The sequence below is a fragment of the Staurois parvus genome, unplaced genomic scaffold, assembly GCF_062004578.1.
Source record: "Staurois parvus isolate SC_StPar_1 unplaced genomic scaffold, SC_StPar_1.0 ptg000207l, whole genome shotgun sequence".
NCBI classification, from domain to species: domain Eukaryota; kingdom Metazoa; phylum Chordata; class Amphibia; order Anura; family Ranidae; genus Staurois; species Staurois parvus.
Window position 1 is genome coordinate 6,236,668 of NW_028318003.1, and position 24,152 is coordinate 6,260,819.

Sequence of the window (24,152 nt, forward strand, 5' to 3'; positions counted from 1 at the left end):
TCTGCCAAAATGCATTCTGCGACATGTTTTTGCTAAAAAAAAACCCATTACGTGTAAATTAATTTTTTTTTTGATTGAAAAGATACTTTTATTGCAGAAGCATCAAAAACAACATGATACGTGTAATCGGGGTACATCTCACCCTGTACTGCGACGCAGCGCACCACATAGCAATACAGTTCCAAGCATACAATAAATACATTCAGAAATAAATACATTCGCTCAGCGGTATGATGCCTGACGTGATGTGCAGAGGATGAATCCCCAGACCACCACGTCATGCATGACGCCGCTTACCCCAAAAACCATAGCATCCTGATACACAGTACTAAGTCATGCAATAAACGAAAGCGAAAAAGCGAAAAACCGAGAATCACAATTTACAATAGGCATCGGGTGTGTGGGGGGGGGAAGGGAAGAAAGGGGGAAACACAGGCCCGAAGCTTTATTGAAAAGACAAAGACACGCAAGGGGGAGTAGGGGGAAGGGGGAAATCTTCAGACGTCCTCTTCCTCCTTAAAGTCCATCAAGGAATAGTCTCTGAGCAGACTGAGGATCAGTCTGCGGCAGTCCTCAATGGACATCCTCTCCCGCTGGTGGATGAGGCGCTTTCTGGCGCACCATAAAGCGTCCTTAAAGCAACACAGCACCCGCCAGGCGCCGTCAATGTCCTCCAGAGAAATTAATTGGTTTACGTGAAACTTATAGCATTTACAAATGGCGGGAAAGATACTGGGATTTTTAGGTTTTTTTTGTACTAATAATAGCGGCGATCAGCGACTTATGGCGGCGATCAGCGACTTATGGCGGGACTGCGGCGGACATTCTGACATTGGGGGGTACTGACTTGGGGTCACTGACATCCCCAGTGACACCAATACAGTGATCAGTGCAAAAAAAAAAACACTGACACTGTACTAAGGGCACTGGAGAGGAAGGGGTTAACTTTATTTTTCAGGAAAGGGTTACCTGTGTGAGGGGGAGTGTTTTACTAGGGGGCGGGGGTGAGAGAGAAACTCTTCTGTCCCGATCAGCTTGTCCTCGAGCTGTCAGGGAAGTGACACAAAGCACAGCTACTGCAGCTGTGCTCTCTGTCACTGATTGCCGCTGTGACCCGGCGACTGACATCCGCGGCTGTGATTGGCGGGACAGGTAGGGCGGCGGCGCGCCTCGCGCGCGCCCCCTACCTGTTTATAAAACACACGTTTTAAAACATGGTTTTGCCTGCCCGTGCCAGCCTGCCGCCGTATTTATACAGTGGCTGGGCGGCATGTGGTTAAATGAAGAATTTACCTTCTTCCCTTTTGTGTGCGATTAGGGACTCTGTGTTTTTTGCATCCAGTTATATTACTATGTGCAGTATATTCCTCTCCAATAGGTCTTAAATTAACTACAGTTTAGCATACATATTTTATATATATATGAATAAAGGTTATATTTTAGATTCATCAATTGGCCAGGTGGTGTGTAAGGACATGCACCCTCGTCTGGTATAGATTAGTGGGGAGGTGACAGGGAAGATCTGTACCTTTCTGGGGGTTGTGCTAACAGGAGACTCTGAATGGGCAAGTGACAGTATTCCTTTCATAAAAATATCCAGAAGCAAAGCTCTACATCCAAAGTGCCATAAATAACAGCAACTACCAGAATCCACTGTTGGGGTCAAACCAGTGCAAGATGGCATCTGAAAGGTTTCTATGGGCAACACGCTTTGCACTTGATGTTTTATTTCTTGCTGCAATTTTTTTTGTAGAACTCTGAAGGAATCAGTTAATCCAAACATGAGGCAATTCTCCCAGCTCATTAGTATGCTAGTTTTCCCCTTGTAAACAGCATACATAACTTATGCTTTAGCCTGCTATCAGTAGCTTGCCAGCAATGATCAGATATTGAGTATCTAAGAGATTAGTTGTACTCATATGATGAACATATCAGTCCCTGCATGTGTTACTCAGGGCATGATATGGACTTTCTTGCTAATTGCTGCTTATTTCATCTTTTAGTCATATGGTTTACAAATAGACCTAACACTCAAAATTGCTGCCCTGGTATAAGGAGAACTTGAACACACACCCACAGGTTGATCTGGATGGACTGGTGTCTTTATTCAACCTTACCAGCTATGTAACTTTGGAATTCCTAGGTCATGCATCCTGTTTTTCATATTCATTGCAGGAAGTCCTCAAGCATCTGTGACTTCACCAGTTATAGAGGTACAAGATGGTGAAACCGTGACTACAAATTGTACAGTATCTGGTTATCCACGACCGCAAATCATTTGGTATATCAATGACACAGAGGTAATTGAGCTTTCCTCTATTTTTAAAGCAAGGTTCCAGGCTATCAGATCTATTCACCATGATGGGCTTACCACCAGCCTGCTCAATGAACAGTGCATCAGGACTATCACCTCTGTCCAATAGGCTGGAAGCTTACTTAGGAAGCAATAATGGTAAATCCAGTAGGAGAGTGATCTTCCCTAGCAGGAGTATTTGTGTCCCAAGAATGACTGGTCCAATATACAAATAAGTATTTCAACTGTATTTAGTTGTTTGCCTAATTTTCCACTTCATTACAACTTTACATATACAGAATCTAAGAAAGAAAAATTTTGTGACAGTTTTGCATCTTTTGCTCTTTTTAGTGATTTTGATGCATTTTATGAAAGTGCCACTTGTTTTTTACACATTTTCTGAAAGTGCGCTAAAGATGCAGCATGCAGGACTTTTGGTTTGCTTTCAGTAAATGCACCAAAAGTGTGTCCTTTAGAAGTCTATGATACCGGAGCTAAAACTGTAAGTAAAAGGCACAAAAAACACAAATACACCCATGCTGCGACCAAACTGCACCACACCAGTGTGAACCCGTTCTTGCAGCCAGGTTCAAGAATGCATACTGCATCCTGCTAAGTTTCACCTGAGCATCCAGACGTCACTGAACTTTGGTCACAAAAGGGATAAAGCAAACATGCTCTCTATTAATATGTACGACAAATTCTGATTTAGTCAAAGAATTTTCCATTAATTCACATTATGACATTTCCTTTAATAACATTATTTGGCATGCTGTATTGTCTGTGTGCAGCTATTCTAATAATGCTCTTTTAGTGTTTCTCAGTGATTTCATGCTGTGTGTTTTGACAGATAACATCTCAAGCTGTCATTTACAACATCAAAGATTATGAAGTAACAAGTGAACTCACCTTGATGATCCACAAAGATTTCTTGAATCAAAGTCTCAAATGCATGGCCTTCAATCAGTTCAACAACAGCACTGCATATATCCAGCTACTGGAAAGTGAGTCCCTGTATGTTTACTTGCATGTATGTGTATGTATGCATGTAATATTACATTTGCCATCTGAGAAAAACGTGTGTGACCAATTTGTATGGCATGTTTGTTAGCTAAGAGTGTTTAATACGCCAAACCGTCCACAACTGGTCAGTTATAGATAGATGTAGTTGGGATTATTTGTCTATTTAGTTTTAATATCTCAGAAACACCAGCATTGAGATCTCCATAGCCAAGCTCCAGGTCCTTTATGAAGTTTTTCAATATTTATTTCTTACTAATGTATAATAAATAAAAAAATCCAGCAGGTTGAATTTCATCCTCCTTTGTGATGACCATGGCTTGCATCAGAGAAAGCAACTGCATATACTGTACCACTGTAGGTACCAAAAATTATAAAACTGAACTAGAATTCTAATGTGGAATGACACATTTGTATTTTAGGCATAGTGATGGTTTTCAATACCCCTTTGCCTTATAGTCCCCTTTTTCTTCTCCTTATGTACATACTGGAAATCAGAATGCAACATGTTGTAGCAGCCAGTGCTAGACAGAGCACCTGTCCTTTTCCAAGGTGGTGGGTCCCAGTAGTACTAACCATATTTCTCTCTCTTGGTTATAGTAGGAAAGGGTTAAAATTTCAGTTAGGTTTTAATTGCTGTCTGTTTCCCATGGAAAAATTCTTTCCTGAAATTGAAACGCTGTTTTTAACCCCATAGAAGAGATTTATCTTCTATTTCTGTTCTGTCAGTTACATGGATAGGAAGTGAGAGTAAATCTTCCTGTTGAGGATCCAGAAAGTAAAGAAATCCAGACAGCGCTTCTAAACTTTAGGGTACGTTCACGCTGCTCCCTTGAAAAAACACAGTAAAAACAGTATGCATTTTTATGCAATTCAGGTGTGTTTCTGGTGCATCTACTGTAGTTGCCAGCACCTTTGAAAAATAGACACGTAACTCAAAAAAGCACAAAAAACACAAATGTAGTGCGTTTTTGATGCATTTTTGCTGGGTTTTCCATTCATTTCAATGGGGAGCTGTGTTTTTAGTGCGGTTTTGAAAACCACACTAAAGACGCTGCATGCATGTCTTTTCAAAGAGCACCACATCCACAGTGCAGCGAGGAGTCCCATAAGATTTATGGGGATTGTGGTTTTTTTTGTGTTATTAGCACAGCAAAAATACATCAGTGTAAAAGCAACCTTACTCACACTACTAGAAGAAATTTTTTTATTTTGCTGCCTTTATTCAAGTTGGAAAATTATGCAGAAAAAACTATATTATATATATTGATATAGTAGTGTATATAAACTAAAATAAAGGTGTGCACATAGAAAGTGAAAGCTACATATCTAACTAAATTCAATTGTATTCTTTGAACAGAATCCATGCCAACATCTTTTTCAGTCACCAGCTTAGGTATGTATTGGGCAGTAAGGGACCTATGTATAGTATAGTGAAATATAAATAGAGCAATGTGATGAAAGGTATTCAGAATGATTTGACCGCACATAGCTGAGTCATATTTTCTGACATACATAAAGCAGTATCTTGAACAAGATCTGCACGTTACAACTTAGCTGTACTGTTTCTAACACATTTGAACCATCATAGATCAATATAGATGATATCTGAATCTAAGAATGTCTAGCTGAACCTCATCTTGTAGCAGTATATTCTGTATAGCTCGAGGAGGAATGGGGGTGGGAAAATGTGCATTTTGTCCAGAGCCTGGTAAGTTGCTACTCCCAGTGAAATAGAAAAGGGTTTTGACAGGTGCTTTACATGTACGTTGTACACCGCAATGCCATTAACGCCCAAGTATTTTCATCTCCATATTTTCTTGTATTCCTGCATGCTATGATTTGTGACTGATTTTTGAATGTCATGATTTGTTATTGATTTTTGCATGCTATGTTTTATGACTGCTTTTTGCTAGTCAGTGCTTGCTTCTTGTTCTTCTCTTCTACTGCTTTATGCTGGCATAGCTGAGTAATGAAGCTGGCCATACATGGATAGAAATTCATCCAGTTCAGCAGGGATTGGCTGAATTTCAATCCATGTATGGCTATTCCCGTTCAAGAGAACTCAATCTTTCAATCGACTTTTCATGAATGGACTTGTTGGTATATTTTCACTCAATCAACGCTACAGCCAATCGGCTGCAGTGCTGATCAATGTATTCTGATAGCTGGGGAAACCTGCTGCCAGAATACACTGACACATCGGGGAGGATTCCTGCATCCACATCGAATGTATGGCCAGCCTAATAGCTACACACCCTAGCACAAGCTTCCTCACATTGACTTGTATTGCAGAGAAGGGGAGGGGGTTTGTCACATCAGGTTTGTTACTTACTGCTGATTGCTGAGAGCACTGGGTCTAACTATGGCATCTATTGGACTGAGTGATACCTTAAAAATTCTAAATATAATATACTGTCCACCTATCCCACTAATTAATAAAAAAAAGTTTCAAAATACCTTCAGAGAAATTTTTATTTTCCCAGTCCTACAGTGGATGTGTTCTTTATATGTGAAGTATAATATGTAAGAATGCAGAACTGAACTCCCTCTTTGCAGCCATTGTATTATTCTCTACAGTACTGATTGATATATTGATGAAATCATTCTCTGGCCCTCACTCTCCTATTTGGTTGCTTTTTGCCAGTTCAGCTCTCATACCTGTAAATTCCTTATCGACCAGAGAAATGTTTAAATTTTTATAGTCCTATTGATAACTTTGACATTAACTTTGTCAGTACAAAAGTTAATGAATTAATACATACTACATATGTTTTGTTTTTGGGACAAACAAACTTTTTTTCCTGAAAAATTATTTTAATTTCTCTGCAATCTAAAGTCAAAAAGGCATAATAAAACAATAGTTGCCGGTAATAGAGGCTGGGGAGCAGTTAGCAGAAAAAGGAGCAGGGCATATGGTGTACATCCAAGGCCCTTTGCTGAACTTTTTAGGGCATGCACTGTGTGCTGTAGTTCCCGAACTGGTTAATAAAGTGTTAGGGAGGGGGACTAAAAAAACTATAACAAAACTATAGAAGCAAGACTCAAAAAGACTTAGGGGCATGTTTATTAAGCAGTGAATATGACATTCACAAAACTTTCACTGCAGATAAATCAATTACACTAATTTGAACCATGCACCATGAAGATATACAGTACTTGCAGTGAATGTTTGATGAATGTCACATTCACTGTTTCATAATATCTTCCTTTCTTTTGGAGAATAGGAAAGGAAACTGACACTGAAACCAAATAGGTTTCTCATAATTTAGGACAAACCAAAATTGTGTCTAATGAGTGTTAATTGATAAACCACCATATCTAATTTTTTTAGAGTTTCTTTCAACATGGACAGACCAAGGAGACTGGAGTACAGCAGGTATTGTACCATTTTAGGAGAAAATTAACATGGGTTTAATACAGTGAATTTAAACCTATTTTTTTATTAAAATACCAAAAAAGTTTATACTTACCTGCTTTGTGCAATGGTATTGAACAGAGTAGCCACTTACCTCCTCTTCTGGGGTCCCCCACTGGCACTCTTCGCTCCTATGTGTGCCCCCATATCAAGCCACATAGACACACACAGCACAGCCCGCCTCTCACTCCCTCCTTGCAGGATTTGATTGACAGCAGCAGTAGCCAATGGCTTTCACTGCTTTCAGCAAAACCTGTGAGAAGGGAGAGAAGACCTGCAGCTAGGCACAGCTTTGAATTAATAGATGACTCAGGTAAGTGCTAGAGAGGGGGTTGAGGGAAAACTAGTACTGGAAGGATTTTTACCTTAATGCAGAGAATGCATTATGGTAGAAAAAAAAAAACTTTAGAGTTTAGAACCACTTTAAAGACATGTTGTGTCTAACTGTTGTGATCAGTGTTTGTGAATTAATTCAGTGTTTATGGATATTGTATATTGGAAATGCTGAGATGTTAAGATGCATGTTGAGATGCATGTTGAGATGATATTTGGATTTGGATTTTACTATACCCTTTTATACTGTAACTCCTAATAGCCATATATACAGTGGATATAGAAAAGATTCACCCCCCCTTTAAGATAATCACATTTTTGTTGCTTTGCAACTTGAAATGAAGACAGACACAGTTTTTGTTTTATTGAGCTGTATTTACTCAGTGCAACTTATAACAACCAAGTGAAAGCTGTAACACCAACATGTCAGAAAAAAAAATCAAAAACAGAATCACTGAGTTGGAAAAAGGATCAACCCCCCTCCTAAAACTTGTAAACTCGTAAACTCAGTCAGGTGTACTAATCACCTTCTCAATGGTACACAAAGCCATTTGACTTTCAACTGTGATCAGCTGTGGTCATTTTGACTAGCTCAGCATGAAAAGAGCTTTCCTGGAGCATTTCAGTCTCTGATAGTGCAACTGAAGCAGACAATCAACTATGGGTGGCAAGGCACAATCAAAAGATCTCTGTGGACAGGTACAAGTCAGGAGATAGATACAAAAAAAATGAAAAGCTTTATCAATACCTAGAAGCACAGTGAAGTCAATTATTAAGAAGTCCAAACTGGTTGAAAGAGCCAGTAGAAAACCGATCAGAGAGGCTACCAAGAGTGGTCATTGTGTACATGTGACAACAATATCACAAATTCTCCACAAATGTGACTTGTATGGGGGGACTGCAATAAAAAAGCCACTCCTCAAGAAAGGCCACTTGCAGTCATGACCAAGCTTTGCCAAAACGCACCTTGAAGATTCTGAGACCAAATGGAAAAAGGTGTTGTGGTCAGATGAGACTAAAACTTAATGATTTGGCCACAACACTAAGCGTTATGTCTGGCGGAAATCCAATACAGCTCACTATCCACATAAAACAATTCCTACAGTAAAGCATGGAGGTGGTAATGTCCTGTTATGGGTAGTTTCATTGCAGCAGGGAAGGGAGCACTTGTCAGGAAAAAAGGAAGGATAGATGAAGCAAAATACCATTGTGACAGAACGCCTGTAACCTAGATTGGGTGATTCCTCAGAGAACTGCTTCCTCGCCTCTGGGATACAAGACCAAGGTATTATAGCCAGGCTTTGCACCCAAGACTAGAGGAGACTAAGTTAGATGCCAAACTGGAACTAGAACACAGGTTTATATATACTTCAGAAATAGGGGCAGTCCCCACAATCAAACAAATATTACACATTGAGATACACATCCCACAGGTGAAGCTGACATCAGTCTAATCCTTTCATGTAGGCACCTCCATTAGGACTTGCTAACAGACAAACAATAGGTGACTCAATTAACTCAATTAACAAAGGGAATACACACTTAGGAGGCACCCAATGGGAGAAGTAAACACATAACACCTTAATAAACAGATTAGAGCAAGATTCCTCAGCATGAGGTTGTTTAGAGCTGATTATATCAACATCTCCTTAGAGTCTCTGAGTCTAGGAAGGAGGGAGGGTTGAAGCAGCCAATGCTAGTTTGGACACAGAGACCCCAAATCTGTATCCTGGTCCTCGAGTTCTCAGAGTCTCTGTGTTTTCGGGAGACATGGACTTGAATCCAATGTAAACTGCTTCAAAGGTTCTCCCAGGCACCGAACAAAGAATAGAGCCCCCTCAGATGCCAGGGCCATGGTCAGTAGGCAAGAGGCTAGCCCTCAGTTCCCTCCAAAAGCCCCTGTCCCGGTTGGGTCTATCACAATGGTCAAATTCTTGAGGAAAATCTAACCACACAGTGGTTGAAGGAGAGAAAGGTAAATACCCTTGCATAATCTAGTAAGAGCCCAGACTTAAATCCCATTGAAAATCTGTGAAATGACTTCTGCAGTTCTGCAAAGAAGAGTGGGCAAATATTGCAAAGTCTAGATGTGCAAAGTTGGTAGAGACATATCCCAATAGACTAAAGAGTGTAATTAAAGAAAAAGGTGGTTCAGCAAAATACTGACACAAGGGAATGATTATTTTTCCAACTCAGCGATTCTGTATTTATTTTGGATGTTATAAGTTGCACTGATTAAATAGAGCTGGACAAAACAAAAACTGTCTGTCTTCATTTCAAACTGTAAAGCAACAAAATGTGATCATTTTAAAGGGGGGGGGGGGTGTGATTTTATTCTCTATCCATTGTAAGGTTTGAAGAATAGTTAACATACTGAAGCCCAAGTTTCGTCATAAACAAAACATTTAAAATATGCCAGCGGTTAGCTTTGGTATACCACAGGGATTGTTGTAAGGCCCAGTTTTTTTCAGTCTATATATTAATAGTTTGGGAGATAAAAAAAATAAATAGTAATGTTGACATTGCTGATGACAAAAACATTTGTAGAACTATTAAACTTTAACTAAGTAGCACATTATTGAAGAAGACTCCTAACAAATAAACACTGGCAGTTGAATTGCAAATAAATTTAATGTTAAATAAAAACTTAAAAAGGTTGTAAACTTCAGACATGAAATATGAACAAAGCATATCCCTCTATAGTGTGTACTTGGTTTAATTAAGAGCACTGAGGGGGAGATTTAGTAAAATTGGAGCACTCAGAATCTGGTGCACCTACAACTACAGCTTGTTCAATTAAGCTTTGACAATAAAACCTGGAAGCTGATTGCTTTCTTTGCAGAGCTGCACCAGATTTTGCACAATGCAGTTTTAGTAAATAACCCCCTAAGTATCATTTCTGTCTGCTGCTTAGTTCCTCTGTTATCAGCATGAATCACTTCTGACACATTTTCTTGATACCAAGAGAATAATGATGACAGGGTAGGAAACAGCCTGTGATAGCCTGCTTCAGCTCTGTTTATATGGGGTGTGTCCCTTCCCTCTAATCAGCTCTCTAAGAGCTCTCCTCACTGAACTCTGCAGTGTGTAATTTCAGCTCCTTGCCCCTTTTTTTCTAACAGCTCAGTCAAGCTTTATAAATACTGAACATTGAATGGATGTAGAAAAGAGAACACTGCTGATGGTACAAAAAAAATGGTACAAGTTGTGTAGGAGGATTTGTTTCATCATGGTGTATCACCTGAGGCCAGTTACTTAACTGGGTATATGTAAGGGTTTATAACCACTTTAAAGTGGAACTACAATGTATCTGAGCACCACAAATCAAAAACGCTATTTAATTCATTTTTATTATTCAAAGCAAACTCGCCAACCTATCTATGTCTCCATGCTTTATTTTGCTGAGAAATCACTTAGAAAAACACCCCCTAGCATTTCTGTATGTGGCCATCTTGAGTAATGGCAAACGATTCATGTTGGATTCACTTTTTGGAATCCATCTGCCCTTTGTTCAGGCATACAGGCAGGAGGGTGTGCTTAGCTGAGAAAACTCCTCTTCCCTTCCTAAAGACTCCTGGGATGAGTGACATTATTTGCCTAGGCATGGAAGCTAGGAAGTAATTACAGAAATGTAAAAAAAAACAGTTTAAAACCAGTAAATATGATATACTTTCCTATCTATTTACTAATGTGAGCAGCAAAATAGTGTTGATTGAGAGAGTGAGGTTCCACTTTAAGTACACCAGAAATATCTTTTTATGCAAACAGTTACTGTATTTGCGAAAAGTATCAAGCAGGCACTAATGCATGAAATGCAGCATTCTGAGTGTGCATAGAGGCAGAAGATGGATAGGAGGGGTGGCTGAGTGGCATACAGAGGAACCGAGAAATGCACGGACCAGATTTTCTATGTGCCGCCTGGCCGCCCTTCCTATCCATGCATCTCCGGCCCACTGGGCAAATACCTGGTGTGCCCTATGGCCAGTCCGGGCCTGGAGGCAGTGAACACATAGTTTATAGCAACAATCTTTAACAGAGGCAACAAGAGCCTAGAGAAAGTACAGCATGATCTGTAAGTAAACTATACATTGTACTACTACCCTAACCAAATGTATGGCTGGCAAAATGCATTAACCACTTCCCGCCTGCAATGTACTGCGGACGGACGGTAGCTGCAAGCAAAGCGACGTACCCATATGTCGCTCTGCTCTTCCAGGTTTAGACCGTGCATGCGTGTGCCCCCCCGTTGACATTCGTTGTAGGAGGTGTATGCCAACAGGTCTCGGCCAGCGATTTTGCCGATTTCCTACAGGGAATGGAGATGCAGAGCTGTGCCTGTATTTGTAAATACAGGCACGGGATCTAGCTGGTTCTTCTCTCCCTGGAACCATTTAGTGCAGTGGTGAGCACAAGTAGTGTCCCGCAGCCACCAAGAATTCGCACACAGGCCCTAGTGTCCTTCCGGATGTGCTTGCAAAGCCCACAGATTCTGCAGTATCCGTACTTCCCTCATTCACTGCCCAACCCGGAATTCAGGTGGAAACAGCAAATTTAACCACTCCCCTCATATGCCTGTGTTCTCTGCTGCCATGACCAGGAATAGATATAAGACGATAATGTGCTTCATGCATTTCAGTGATAACACACTCTGTCATCCTCAGGGTGACCCTGAAAATGACAGGCTCTACAAAATTCGGCCCCCTCATAAACCACCTCACTGAGAAATTTGCAGATATGTATACGCCCCAGCAAAACAAATAAGTGGATGAGTCCCTCATTCACTTTACTGGCCACTTTGCATTCAAACAGTACATCCCCAGCAAGTGTGCCAGATACGGGGTCAAATTGTGTAAGCTCTGTGAGCGGGCCACAGGCTATTCAGTTACTTCCTGGTTTCTGGCCTTGGCCAAAATTATGTCATACATCCCATGAGCCTTTATGGGCATTTTTTTCTTGTCTCATGTTCTGTCGCGCTGAGCATACCCTTTGGCGCTATATAAATACTGTATAATAATAATGGAGACATGGATGGGTGAGTTTCTATGAAAAATAAAATTGAAATAAATAGCGTTTTTGGTTTGTGGTGCTCAGCTACAGTTTATTCCCGCTTTAGGCACTTAACAAAAGCCCTATTTTATAACATTTATTTTTTTATGTAAAAATATGTAACATTATTATGTCTGGGGACTAGCTTTATTTATTAATGATGCTTTACAGCTTATGGTACATGTGTGCATTACACTTACCAGTGAAAATAACTTTTTTTATGATATTGCATTATATCAGTAAAACTTTAAGGAAGACAGCCAATAGGTGAGGTCTGAAAATTGAATTATGTTAGTTTTTTAAATGTTAGTTTGAAGGAAAAGGCTTTATTTATATAACAGCTCTCCTAAAAAGTGAACTGAAAATAAATCAGAAGCTCAGAACTCAGAATATTCTATAGAAGTCTAATGGATTTAACATTTTTCATTTATCTTGCAGAGCCAATAGTGACAAGAGCTCCTGAACCTGGTAAGCAAATATATACTTGAAAGGTGTACTTTGGGCATCCTGAAAAAAGTCACACAATATCTTTAGACGATAGACTCTGGTCCTACAGTTTTAAAGCTGAACTCTAGACGAATAATAAAAACAAAAAATCAATTACTGGTAGTCACTTACATTTTTTAACACAGTTTAAGAACTTAAATTTAACCTGGCATCAACTTCTTGTAGTCCCTGTACAGCACAGCACAGAATAACTGAGGGAGGAGCAGCACAGGGAGCCAATCAGTTGTGCTGTAATACATATGTGCTAAAAATTGAGCAAGTTGGCAGTAGGAGAGAGCTGAGTGACAGAGAGATGAACTCATTAGTCTGCTGCTTCTCTTTTTGTCACAGGCTGAGGAAGAGACATAATCTGTTAGGCCCCTTTTACACAGATCGGGTCGTGCCTGCCGGTTTTCAGGTGGACCTGATCGGAACCTATATTCTCCTCTTTGGAGTCAACAGCCAATCCAGTCTACTGAAAAGAGATATCCGTCGGATCAGATTGGATGGCAGTCAGATGGAAACAGACAGGTGGCCTGCCCATAGAAAACAGCAGGTTGTGACCAGTCATCCATTGCTCAGCGGAGATCAGCAGACAGATTCCCCGCTGAGCAAGGCGATTTGCTGACAGGTCCATGTGAAAGGGGCCTAAGTGTTACATAACAGCAGCAGAGAAAAATCAGGTCTTCTCTCCTGCCATACATTTCCTAAATACACAGGACGTGTAGAATAAAAAGACGGTGCTGCTGACTTTGTATATCCGTGATAGTTGCACAAATGTTTACAAAAATTATATTTTTTTCTAAAAATAGTTTAGCACACACAAACACAACATAACTTACAAAATTCCTACAAAATCTGAAAGATAAAACTTCACTGAGTTGATACATAACAAATATTTGTAAATTTTAAATTGTGCCTTTTTGCAAAATGGTGAAAATCGAAAGTATGGAAAACTGTAAGCAACTTACAATAAACAAATCTGAAGGTTGACTTCCCACCTACTGTATATACTCTGGTAATGCCCAGTTGGCAGTGCCTTGTGTGCAGTGCATTAGTGTGCATTGCAATAAAATGATGTAGGCATATTTTTTCTTGCAATCCAGCACATTACCATGCGTGACATCGCATTGCAATGTGCTGCCAAATGGGGTTGAATGACTGTAATTTGAAAAATTACAAAAAAGAAAACATGAACTTGCGCCTGCTGGTGTGAATGTTGGGGGGGGGGGGGCAAGGGGTAATTGGAAAAAGAGATTTGGTTCTCAATTTCCTTCTCCTACTCATTGAACCCGGAAATGCCCCATACTGAGCACACCTGTGTTCTTTCAGAAATAATTTAATAATTCACTGTATGTTTACTGATCAGTTGTGGATGAACATGAACACAGGAGTGCTCCCATGTCCAGTAAGGAAACTGAAGGGGTCAGCACACATGAGAGATGTGTTTGCCGTTCGTCCTTTAGGATCCAATTCTTCCTGCTGTGTAGTTGGAATATAATCCTCTCCACAACCCGCTTTCTCTGCTGGTAGGGGCTTGGGGAGAACAGTGGGGATTGGAGGGCAAGTCAAAAAGCAGACACCACAGGTTGTGAAGGGTACAGGGAGGGGATTAGCTTGCTGAAACACAGCAGAGAGAATCTAATGACAGGCAGGGCACACTAGAAGGTAAGTACCACGTCCCATATACAGTTGTGTTCAAAATAATAGCAGTCAGACATCACTAACCTGATCAATCACTGTTTTTGGTAGAAATTATATTTCTACATGGCAAATAATTTACTAGCAGGTGTAGTAGAGTAAGAGAAATCCAACCGACCCAACAGTCATGACATGCATGCTGCTGATTCTGTGTAATTGAATCACTAATTGAAAAGGGCATGTTCAATATAATAGCAGTGTGGAGTTCTATTAGTGAGGTCATTCATTCTTTGCAAAACAGGTGGCAATTATTGCCCTTATTTAAAGAAGGAAGGCAGCAAATGTTGTACATGCTGGTTACAGTGCATTTCTCTCTGAAATTCTGAGGAAAATGGGTCGTTCCATACATTGTTCAGAAGAACAGAGTACCTTGATTAAAAAGTTGATTGGAGAGCGGAAAACATATAAAGAAGTGCAGAAAATGATAGGCTGCTCAGCTAAAATGATCGCAAATGCTTTAAAATGGCAACTAAAACCTGAAAGACGTGGAAGAAAGCAAAAAACTACCATTCGAATGGATAGAAGAATAGCCAAAATGGCAAGGACTCAGCCAACAATCAGCTCCAGGCAGATCAAAGAAGATCTAAAGTTACCTGTGAGTACTGTTACAATTAGAAGACGCCTATGTGAAGCCAAACTATCTGAAAGAAGCTCCCACAAAGTCCCAGTTGAAAAAAAGACATGTGCTGAAGAGGTTACAATTTGCCAAAGAGCACATTGACTGGCCTAAAGAGAAATGGCACAATATTTTGTGGACTGATGAAAGTAAGATTGTTCTTTTTGGGTCTAGTGGCCGGAGACAGTTTGTCAGACGACCCCCAAACACTGAATTCAAGCCACAGTACACTGTGAAGACAGTGAAGCATGGTTGCGCAAGCATCATGATATGGGGATGTTTCTCATACTACGGTGTTGGGCCTATTTATCGCATACCAGGGATCATGGATCAGCTTGAATACATCAGAATACTTGAAGAGGTCATGCTGCCTTATGCTGAAGAGGAAATGCCCTTGAAATGGGTGTTCCAACAAGACAACGACCCCAAACACACCAATAAACATGCAACATCTTGGTTCCAGACCAACAAGATTGACGTTATGAAGTGGCCAGCCCAATCCCCGGATCTTAATCCAATAGAAAACTTGTGGGGTGACATCAAAATGCAGTTTCTGAGGCAAAACCAAGAAATAGAGAAGAACTGTGGAATGTAGTCCAATCATCCTGGGCTGGAAAACCTGTTCACAGGTGCCAGAAGTTGGTTGACTCCATGCAACACAGATGTACAGCAGTTCTCAGAAACAGTGCGACTACAACTAAATATTAATTAAGTGATTCAAAGGAAAGCAAAATCTTCAAACATTTTTCAGTTTATATAGTGAATGTTTGAGTTTTTAAAGAAGAATACAAACATTGCTATTTTTTTGAACAGTCTAATATTCACTTTTCTTCAATTTGTTTAGAGGAACAACACAAATTTGATATATTTTTCTTCATGTTTTGATTTGGAATAGAATGTGTCGTGTTCCCAATGCATTTGTGTGGATGGAAATAAAAGCTATTAGAAGGATTTTGAGCTTTATTCACTTTTTTCAACACACTGCTATTATTTTGAACACAACTGTATATATGTTGGACAATAAAATTAAAACACTACATGATTTGCAGATGTAAAAGCGGCAACATGTGTTGCGTTGAAAGTGGAAGTGATGTAACATTCTTTTGCTTTCGCTGTGTGATGAGACACCTAGCTAACAGGTGAGAAGCCTCACTTTTGTCATTCACTGCTGCTAAGTAATACAGAGTCATATCAGGGCTTACTGAACCTCAAAGAAGGCAAATTGTTGGTGTCGCTTAGCTGGTGCATCTGTGACTGAAGTTGCCAATATATTTGCCCTGTTGTGAGATACAGTATAAAAGGTTATGATGGCATATACAGTTTCTGGGAAAATGTTGTCTAATAAGCATAAGCACAGTTGCCATGGTCAGCTGACCGAAAGAGACAATAGGACATTGCGCAGGATTGTGACCCTGAATAAGAAAACAACTGCTGCAAAAGTGACTGCAGAGCTTAATCCTAGTCCATCCATGACAGTAAAAGAGTTAAACTATTCCTACAGTAAATACATGGGCCCGTAAAAGAGTATAAACTAACACTCCCAAGGGCAAGATCCTGGGGGAGCTTGCATGTCAGCTTCAAACCTCTTATAGCATCAGGTTACATTTTGATAGGAGAATTTTAGCACGGTACATTTAGCAGATGGTACAATCAAAGCTCACACAAGAAAGACAGTGAAAATTAACTTGAAAATAATTGGATCGTCATAGACAAAAAGCATTCCACTGATGTACTGAGGTTTCTTTCTTCCATGTCACATCATATCTTGGTAGCAAAACCTTAATACATACTAAAATAATAATTTCCTTATAACATGATCCATTGTTTCAGCAAAGAAAAGCTGTGTTCACTGTGGTTTTCTCTATTATTCTCAATACCACCCCAATATGCTCAAAACATACTGCAATATAAAATAAATAAATACAAAATGTGAAAATCCATATAGTTTACAAAAACACCAAAATTGGATAAAAATAAAATAAAATAAAAATAATTCACTCATGTCCAAAAATTAAAGTCATTCCCAACTCTGATTCCAATATGGAAAATTCTCAAATCTTTGTTGCCGAGCCCTCCAATTGGCTGCAAAGGAAAATGTGCACCTCAAAAAAAGAAACTCATATAGTGCATTAACTTTATAAAAAATAAATAAATACCAATATCTCTGAGACAATATGCACTGTGCGACTTCAAATCAAACGTGACCATATAAGTGAAAGTTGAACACTGTGTAACAACCGTGATTGTGAGTCACTCTGTGAATATAGGATAATCCAAGTGACAATGCGGTGTGAACTTCTAAAGTGTAAGGAGTAAATACCCTTACCAAAAAAACATAAAAACACCTTAATATCGCAGGGGGAATATTCATATAGCTCCAAAGAATGCTCCAGAGAACACCCCTTATGATTAAGTCTTGGAAGTGACGAAACGCGTCAAGAGAAGTGACGTCGGATGCACAGAGAGGAACCGGAAGTGGAGGATCGGCCATCTTGGACATTGGAAATTATATGCCAGGCATTCCTGGAGGCTGCTCCGTGACCCTAGAGGTTTGGAGTCATGGGAATAAGGCATTTTAAGATGTTTTTAATGTAAGAATAATATTAATGTGTATTTTGATGATTACAAGCGGAATTACACTATATCCTTTTCATATACCATTTACACATCTGTGGAGCATGGGTACTATGAGTACTATGGAGTACTTCCAAAATAATAATGATGACATCTAGGAGAAGCGTTTATGAGGCTGTGATGACATCATAAAGAGTGGTACTCAGGCTGGGAAGGCGTTCTTTGGAGCTATATGAATATTCCCCCTGCGATATTAAGGCATGTGTTTATGGTCTTTTGGTAATGTATTTACTCCTTACACTTTAGAAGTTCACACCGTATTGTCACTTGGATTATCCTATATTCACAGAGTGACTCACAATCACGGTTGTTACACAGTGTTCACCTTTCACTTATATGGTCACATTTGATTTGAAGTCGCACAGTGCATATAGGCTCAGAAATATTGGTATTTATTTATTTATTTTTTATAAAGTTAATGCACTATATGAGTTTTTCTTTTTTTGAGGTGCACATTTTCCTTTGGAGACAATTGGGCTCGGCAACAAAGATTTGAGAATTTTCCGTACTGGAATCTGAGTTGGGAATGACTTTAATTTTTGGACATGAGTGAATTATTTTTATTTTATTTTTATCCAATTTTTGTGTTTTTGTAAACTATATGGATTTTCACATTTTGTATTTATTTATTTTATATTGCAGTATGTTTTGAGCATATTGGGGTGGTATTGAGATTATTACACTTTCAAGGGTGAAAGATAGACCTATATGCTAGAGCAGGGGTCTGCAACCTTTAAGACATAAAGAGCCACTTGGACCCATTTCCGAAGGGAAAAAAAGACTGGGAGCCGCAAAACCATTGCAACATTTAAAACAAATCCGACACTGCATATATTGCAAAAAGCGCTCTGGGGGGTTTAAGGGCCCAGTAAGCAAAGGGTTAATCGGGGCCACAGTGTATCGTCATAATCACAATCATAGCCTTAGGTCAGTGGTGGGCAACCTTTTTTTTTCAACTGAGCCAAAACCACGATTGAAATTTATTTTGAGAGCCACATTTTTAAAACTGAAAATACATCCCCCATATAGTAATTCATCCCCCATATAGTAATTCATCCCCCATATAGTAATTCATCCCCCATAGTAATTCATCCCCCATATAGTAATTCATCCCCCATATAGTAGTTCATCCCCCATATAGTAATTCATCCCCCATATAGTAATTCATCCCCCATATAGTAATTCATCCCCCATATAGTAATTCATCCCCCATATAGTAATTCATCCCCCCTATAGTAATTCATTCCCCATATTGTGTCAATTCACTTACCTTTGCTCCGCGTGTTCCTCTCGCCGTGTTCCCGCGCCGTTCCGGTCTTCAGGGCGGACTGTGAGAGGAGAGGAGTTTGTCACGCTGCCCCGCCTACATCCTGACAGCCAATGTTTGCCACGCTCCGCGGGCCGAATTAAAAGGTCCGCCGGGCCGTAGTTTGCCCATTGCTGGGCTAGCTGCAGAGTCCTGACTTTTGGGGCGGCCGCCCGAGATGAGGGAGGGGAGCGGGCGCCCGGCACACAGAAGAGCCGCATTAAAATGTGTAAAGAGCCGCGGCTTGCTGACCACTGAGCTACGGCAACCCTATTGCCTATCACCTGGTGGGCAGCGTGCTCCGGAGCCGCAGCAAAGGTGAAAAAGAGCCGCATGCGGCTCTGGAGCCACGGGTTGCCGACACCCGTGCTAGAGGGTATAGTTTGTTAGTTTTTTGTTTATTGGATATCGTAGTTTATCTATTTATTTCTCTATTATTGCTGCAGAATCCAGAATCCAGAAAAGCTATGGCATAGTGATTGTAATCGTCATCATCTGTATTCTGATCTTGGCCTTTCTTGGAGCTGTGCTGTACTTCCTTTACAAAAAAGGACATATTCCATGTGGACGCTCTGGTAAAAAAGAAATGTAAGTAGTAGATGTCACACTAACTGAAAATTATATCTCCAAGTTAAAGCGAAATTGTGCAATGCCAATGTAGGGCAAAGTAGCAGGTTCACTGATGCCCTCTCCAGTTGCACATACTCACCTTCCTTCTGGCCCTTGGAAGTGCAATGACAAACCTCAAACAAGGCTAAGGACTTACTCTCATCTCCCAACAGACAGCGGTGGATTCTTTATCAGCCAATCCCCAAGCAGATATTTTCCTAACATAGTCTTACAATAGCATGGGTTGAGTTTAAATATCCTGATGCTGTACCTCCCAACTTTTACATTGGATTTACATGACCTTGCAAGAATTTACATGACTGTATTATCATAGAACCAGAGTCCATGAAGTAGACACTGACCTCAAATGATGTCTGAACAAGGATAGCATCTCCTGCTGGAGAAAGAAGCAGACATAGGCATTGCTAGGCAGTGTGAATGCTGAGAGGTACCAGAGCAACAATGCCCAACATTTTGCAAAACATGGCACAGATGCTTGTTTTTAATTGATTGCAATCCAGACCCATATAAAAATTATTACCCTGGCTCCTATTAGCCTCCATTTTAAACAATTCCATGTTGTTTTTTTAATTACCGTACATTTTTTACTTACCTAAAATGATTAACCTAAAATGCACACTTTTAATATCTGTCATATTTTTCCTTTACATTGCATCAATTTCTGTTCTTCTCAATATGTTTGTAGTACAGATCCTGGCGCTAAAGATAAAATAATTGTGGAAATGAAGCCTGATTCTCCAGCAGAAGAGTCTGTTTTACTTACTGGATCTCAAGAAAAGAAACCAACAGATCAGGTACTTTACTCCCTCCAGTTCTAGTGACACAATAATGAGCACTGGGCACTACTGCTTATAGCTTGTAGTTTTTCCTGCTATACTGGCTATATGTATATTTATGGGCAAAGGTCTTAAAATGACAGTGGATCACCGAGGGTTAAAGGTATAGCTAGATGAATATTTTTGGTCCCGATCAATTATCACTGGATCATTTCCTATCACTCATCATTTTCCATTATTCATGCATACATAAAGATTGGAACAGGGAGGAGAGAGTAGCAGCAGCAGCTGTTTTGTTGAAAGGAACTAAGTAATATATACAGCGGATAACACATCATGAAGAACAAAGGAGCCATGTATGCACCGTTTCTACATTTGCTATACTTTGAACTTGTAACAAAGAAAAACACTGATTAAAAAAATGTTTCAAATGAAAATCTGTTGCAGCACTGACTGTAACCAACAAACTGGCACCATTGGCACTTGGAGAGGTAAAAAAAAAATCAGGAACTACCAGTTAGGACAGGACTACAGGCCCTTTACATGGCAGTAGAAGTAGCTGAGGGTTGGGCCTGGTCATGTAGTCTCAGAAGAATCAAGTTTTCATCTTTACTAGCCACGTGGCATATTGGTACTTGGCTGCTAGAATGCCACCCATGTTGATGTTTTTCTGCTGGTAACAAAAGAAAGTAAATGAAAGAAAATGAACTGAAGCTAGCAAAAGTTAATAGAATAACAGGTAAGAGCACAGTCCATTTAAGGGACGTAGCTTGTGAGCCTTGATGCAAAAGCTGACCTGAGGCCCCCCCACTACCACCCACTGCTTCCACGGCACACCAAGATACTCCCAACGTGCGCCAAGATACTCCATGTGGCTAAAAAATTATTTCAGATCTTTGTTTACGCATTGAGAAGGTAATTCAAAAGATTTTGGAGAAACTGTTCACATTTTGACATACTTCTCCAATTCTTTAATCTGGAGCAGGGGTAGGTAACCTTTGAGGAGTGGAAAGCTACCTGAACAATATGAAAGAGGTCAAAGATCACCCTTTTTTTTAAGCAAGGCCTTCCTAAATGGTAAGGAAACTTTACAAAAATAGAACATATAATTGTAAAATAAAATGTTGCCTACTTTAGCAGTTAGTAGTGCCAGTAGGGCAGACAACTGTGTCAGACAGTAGGCTAGTGGACAGAATCATTAGTTTTTTATTTGTTTTTTGTTTTTTTTAATTGTTATTTTACCATTGTAATTTTTTAAATTATATATATACATATTTAGCAGCCCTGACGGGGAGGGGGGGGCTTTGGTGAAATACCAGGGGTTTAAACAGAGCCCGATGTCTCACTTTTGAAACAGAGAAAGGAGATTGAGAACTGTGTCCTCAACCTCCATCTCTGCAGCTTCAGTTGTACAGACTTAATGAACAGCTCTGCACTGTCTACCTGTTTATTCATGAACCGATGTATAGTAAACACAATTTACTATGCTTCGTTTCATGAAGCATCAGAAATAAGGGTCAAGCAGCAGAAATAAGAGTAACCTGGATAAAAGAGGGCAGGAATGGCATATATAGGAACTAATCCACTCCATTTTCTTCCTGCTGCCAATGAATGCCAGAGGGAGGGAGGGAGAGGAGGAGAAGCAGGCTGCAGGAGGAAAATGGAGGGGATAGGCTTCTCTATATGCTACCCTCACCGTTCCTCCTATCCAGGTGTGACAGGGAGGCTGCATAGGCTACCTGGAACATGGGCAGGGTTGCGAATGCGACCCCTGATGCTATTCCAGTGTTGGGTCCCTTTAAGTCACACATGGGTTCCCAATCTGCCTGCGCACTACAAGTCCCAGCATGTCCAGGACTCACCCCTCCCTTATGCTGGTTTCTGTTACTCCCCTACACATGGCATAGCCCAAGTACAGGGGGAGTCAGCTCAATGTGTAGAAGTCACCTAGCCCTGTGTCCTGGACTGTAGAATGTTCTCACATCCTCCTCTTCCCCCGATGCTCCACTCTCACCTAGTCCGACTTGATGAACTTGCTGCCTTGTTGTAGCATCTCTGGCATCTGGACCTGCTCCAGTTGGAGAGCATGTACCTCCGGCAAGACCCCCGCTATGACTGAAGACAGGTCAGAGGGGCAAAAAGGGAAGAGGAAGGTGAGGAGAGATCAGTGTGAATTGACTTGGATGGACATGTGAAGGGAGGAGACAAGGAACGGGGAGTGGGACCAGCTTGAGGGGGGCAGGGACAGAAAGACTTGGAGCTGGGAGGCAGCAGAGAGAAGTCAGGTCTGTGCACCAGAAAGAGAAAAGTTTCCTGGACACCATAGTGCTTCCTTTCGTTCCCCTCAGCACCTCCCCCATGTCCTCCACTCAGCAGCCTGTCCTGCCTGGCACCTGTGTGAAGGGGAGGGAAGTGGTCTACCTGTCACATACCGGCCTCTCAGGTGACCCTGCTGCCCACACATAGGCACAGTAACATTACATCTATTGTAATAAGGAGGCCACATGGGCCCCCCTGGAGCAGAAGCAGGGTTGCAACTGTGACCCCTTATGCTACACAAATGGCCCATTTTAACAAATGACCAGATGCTGATAAGAAGTGATTACATATTGAGCTGAGGTCACAGACTGAGTCAGACACTAAAGTACAGGATGCAGATCACAAGTGGAAATGGTGACAGATTTCCTGAGGATAAACCAGCTCCTAGCCCATCTTTGACATCCAAAACTATCTAATGTACGTAACTATGGGGGTTATTACTAAAACTGGAAAGTGTAAAATCTGGTGCAACTCTGCATAGAAACCAATCAGCTTCCTGGTTTTATTGCCAAAGCTTCACTGAACAAACTGAACGCGAAGCTCCAGTCAAAATGTAAAAAAATAAAAGTCAGCAGCTACAAAAACTGTAACTGCTGATTTTTAAAATACAGCCACTCACCTGTCCCTCGATCCAGTAGTGTGCTCACCGCAGCCAGTTTCACTGGCCATCCTCTCTCTCCTACATCTCAAGGGTGGGCACCCGGCTGTGACAGCTTGGGGTTTCACAGCCGGGTGCCCACAGCGCATGCACAAGTAGTGCTGTGCCTTGTGAATGGTCCCATAGTCTTCTGGGACCTGTCACCTGTTCCAGGAGACTACAGGCAGGGAGGACAACGTCCGCTTCCAATCGCCTAGGTGATCGTAGCAGAAGTGGGAGTGGGTACCTGTCAAAACCGGGTACCCACTCCCCCCCCAATCCAATCCTTAATGGGGAGCAAGGGACAAGGCCTTAAAGCAAAACTTCCCCTTTTGGGTGGAGCTCCTCTTGAAGTTAGAAGCTGGCTGGCTACCATGCATGGCTGCACCAGATTCTGAATGCACCAGTTTTAGTACATCTACCACTTTGTTGTATCTGTGCCAGAATTTGTGCACTTCTTAAAATGGTGTGTATCTAACTGATATGATATTGTTTCCAGAGTGCCTACTTTAATGTCTTATCATAGAGTTCCTTCCTTCTTGGTTGTAGGTTTCTCGGGGTTTCTTCTGTGAAATTTAACAATTTAAATAATGATAGCAATGGGTTCCAACAAATTTTCATCTGCCTTGTATCTCTTTCACTGGGTACAGTGTTGGATCATCAGTTGGGCTCGGGGGGGGGGGAAATACCTATCAAAAAAGAGAATCTGATAAAGTGAAGTTTGAAAGCAACAACATCAACCTTACATGTAAACTGTAAACCTCTGCCAGTCAATATCACAGTCCTATATGAATATCTTTATAAGGCTGGAGGTTGATGGTTAGCTCCTACAAAGGATAAAGTACACCCAGCGTGTTGTTCTTCAGACATTCAGTTAGCCCAGAATCCTGCTTCCATGATATATACACACTTTTCTTGTTAGGTGAGCTCTGACTTG

At 40.7% G+C, this 24,152-nt stretch overlaps 1 protein-coding gene across 4 annotated transcripts in view; it reads left to right on the plus strand.

Moving 5' to 3' along the window:
• The window catches only part of MCAM (melanoma cell adhesion molecule), a 140,013-nt gene that overhangs the window by 112,041 nt on the left and 3,820 nt on the right, over positions 1–24,152 (plus strand). Inside the window, exons 11-17 of one of the 4 annotated variants that reach the window (XM_089678569.1) lie at positions 2,176–2,300; positions 3,144–3,297; positions 4,674–4,709; positions 6,648–6,692; positions 12,549–12,578; positions 19,300–19,441; positions 20,169–20,277. In XM_089678569.1, coding sequence (XP_089534695.1) covers positions 2,176–2,300; positions 3,144–3,297; positions 4,674–4,709; positions 6,648–6,692; positions 12,549–12,578; positions 19,300–19,441; positions 20,169–20,277 — 641 coding nt within the window. The remainder of the gene's footprint in view (positions 1–2,175; positions 2,301–3,143; positions 3,298–4,673; positions 4,710–6,647; positions 6,693–12,548; positions 12,579–19,299; positions 19,442–20,168; positions 20,278–24,152) is intronic. The other 3 variants (XM_089678571.1, XM_089678570.1, XM_089678573.1) reach the window with 3 other exon arrangements.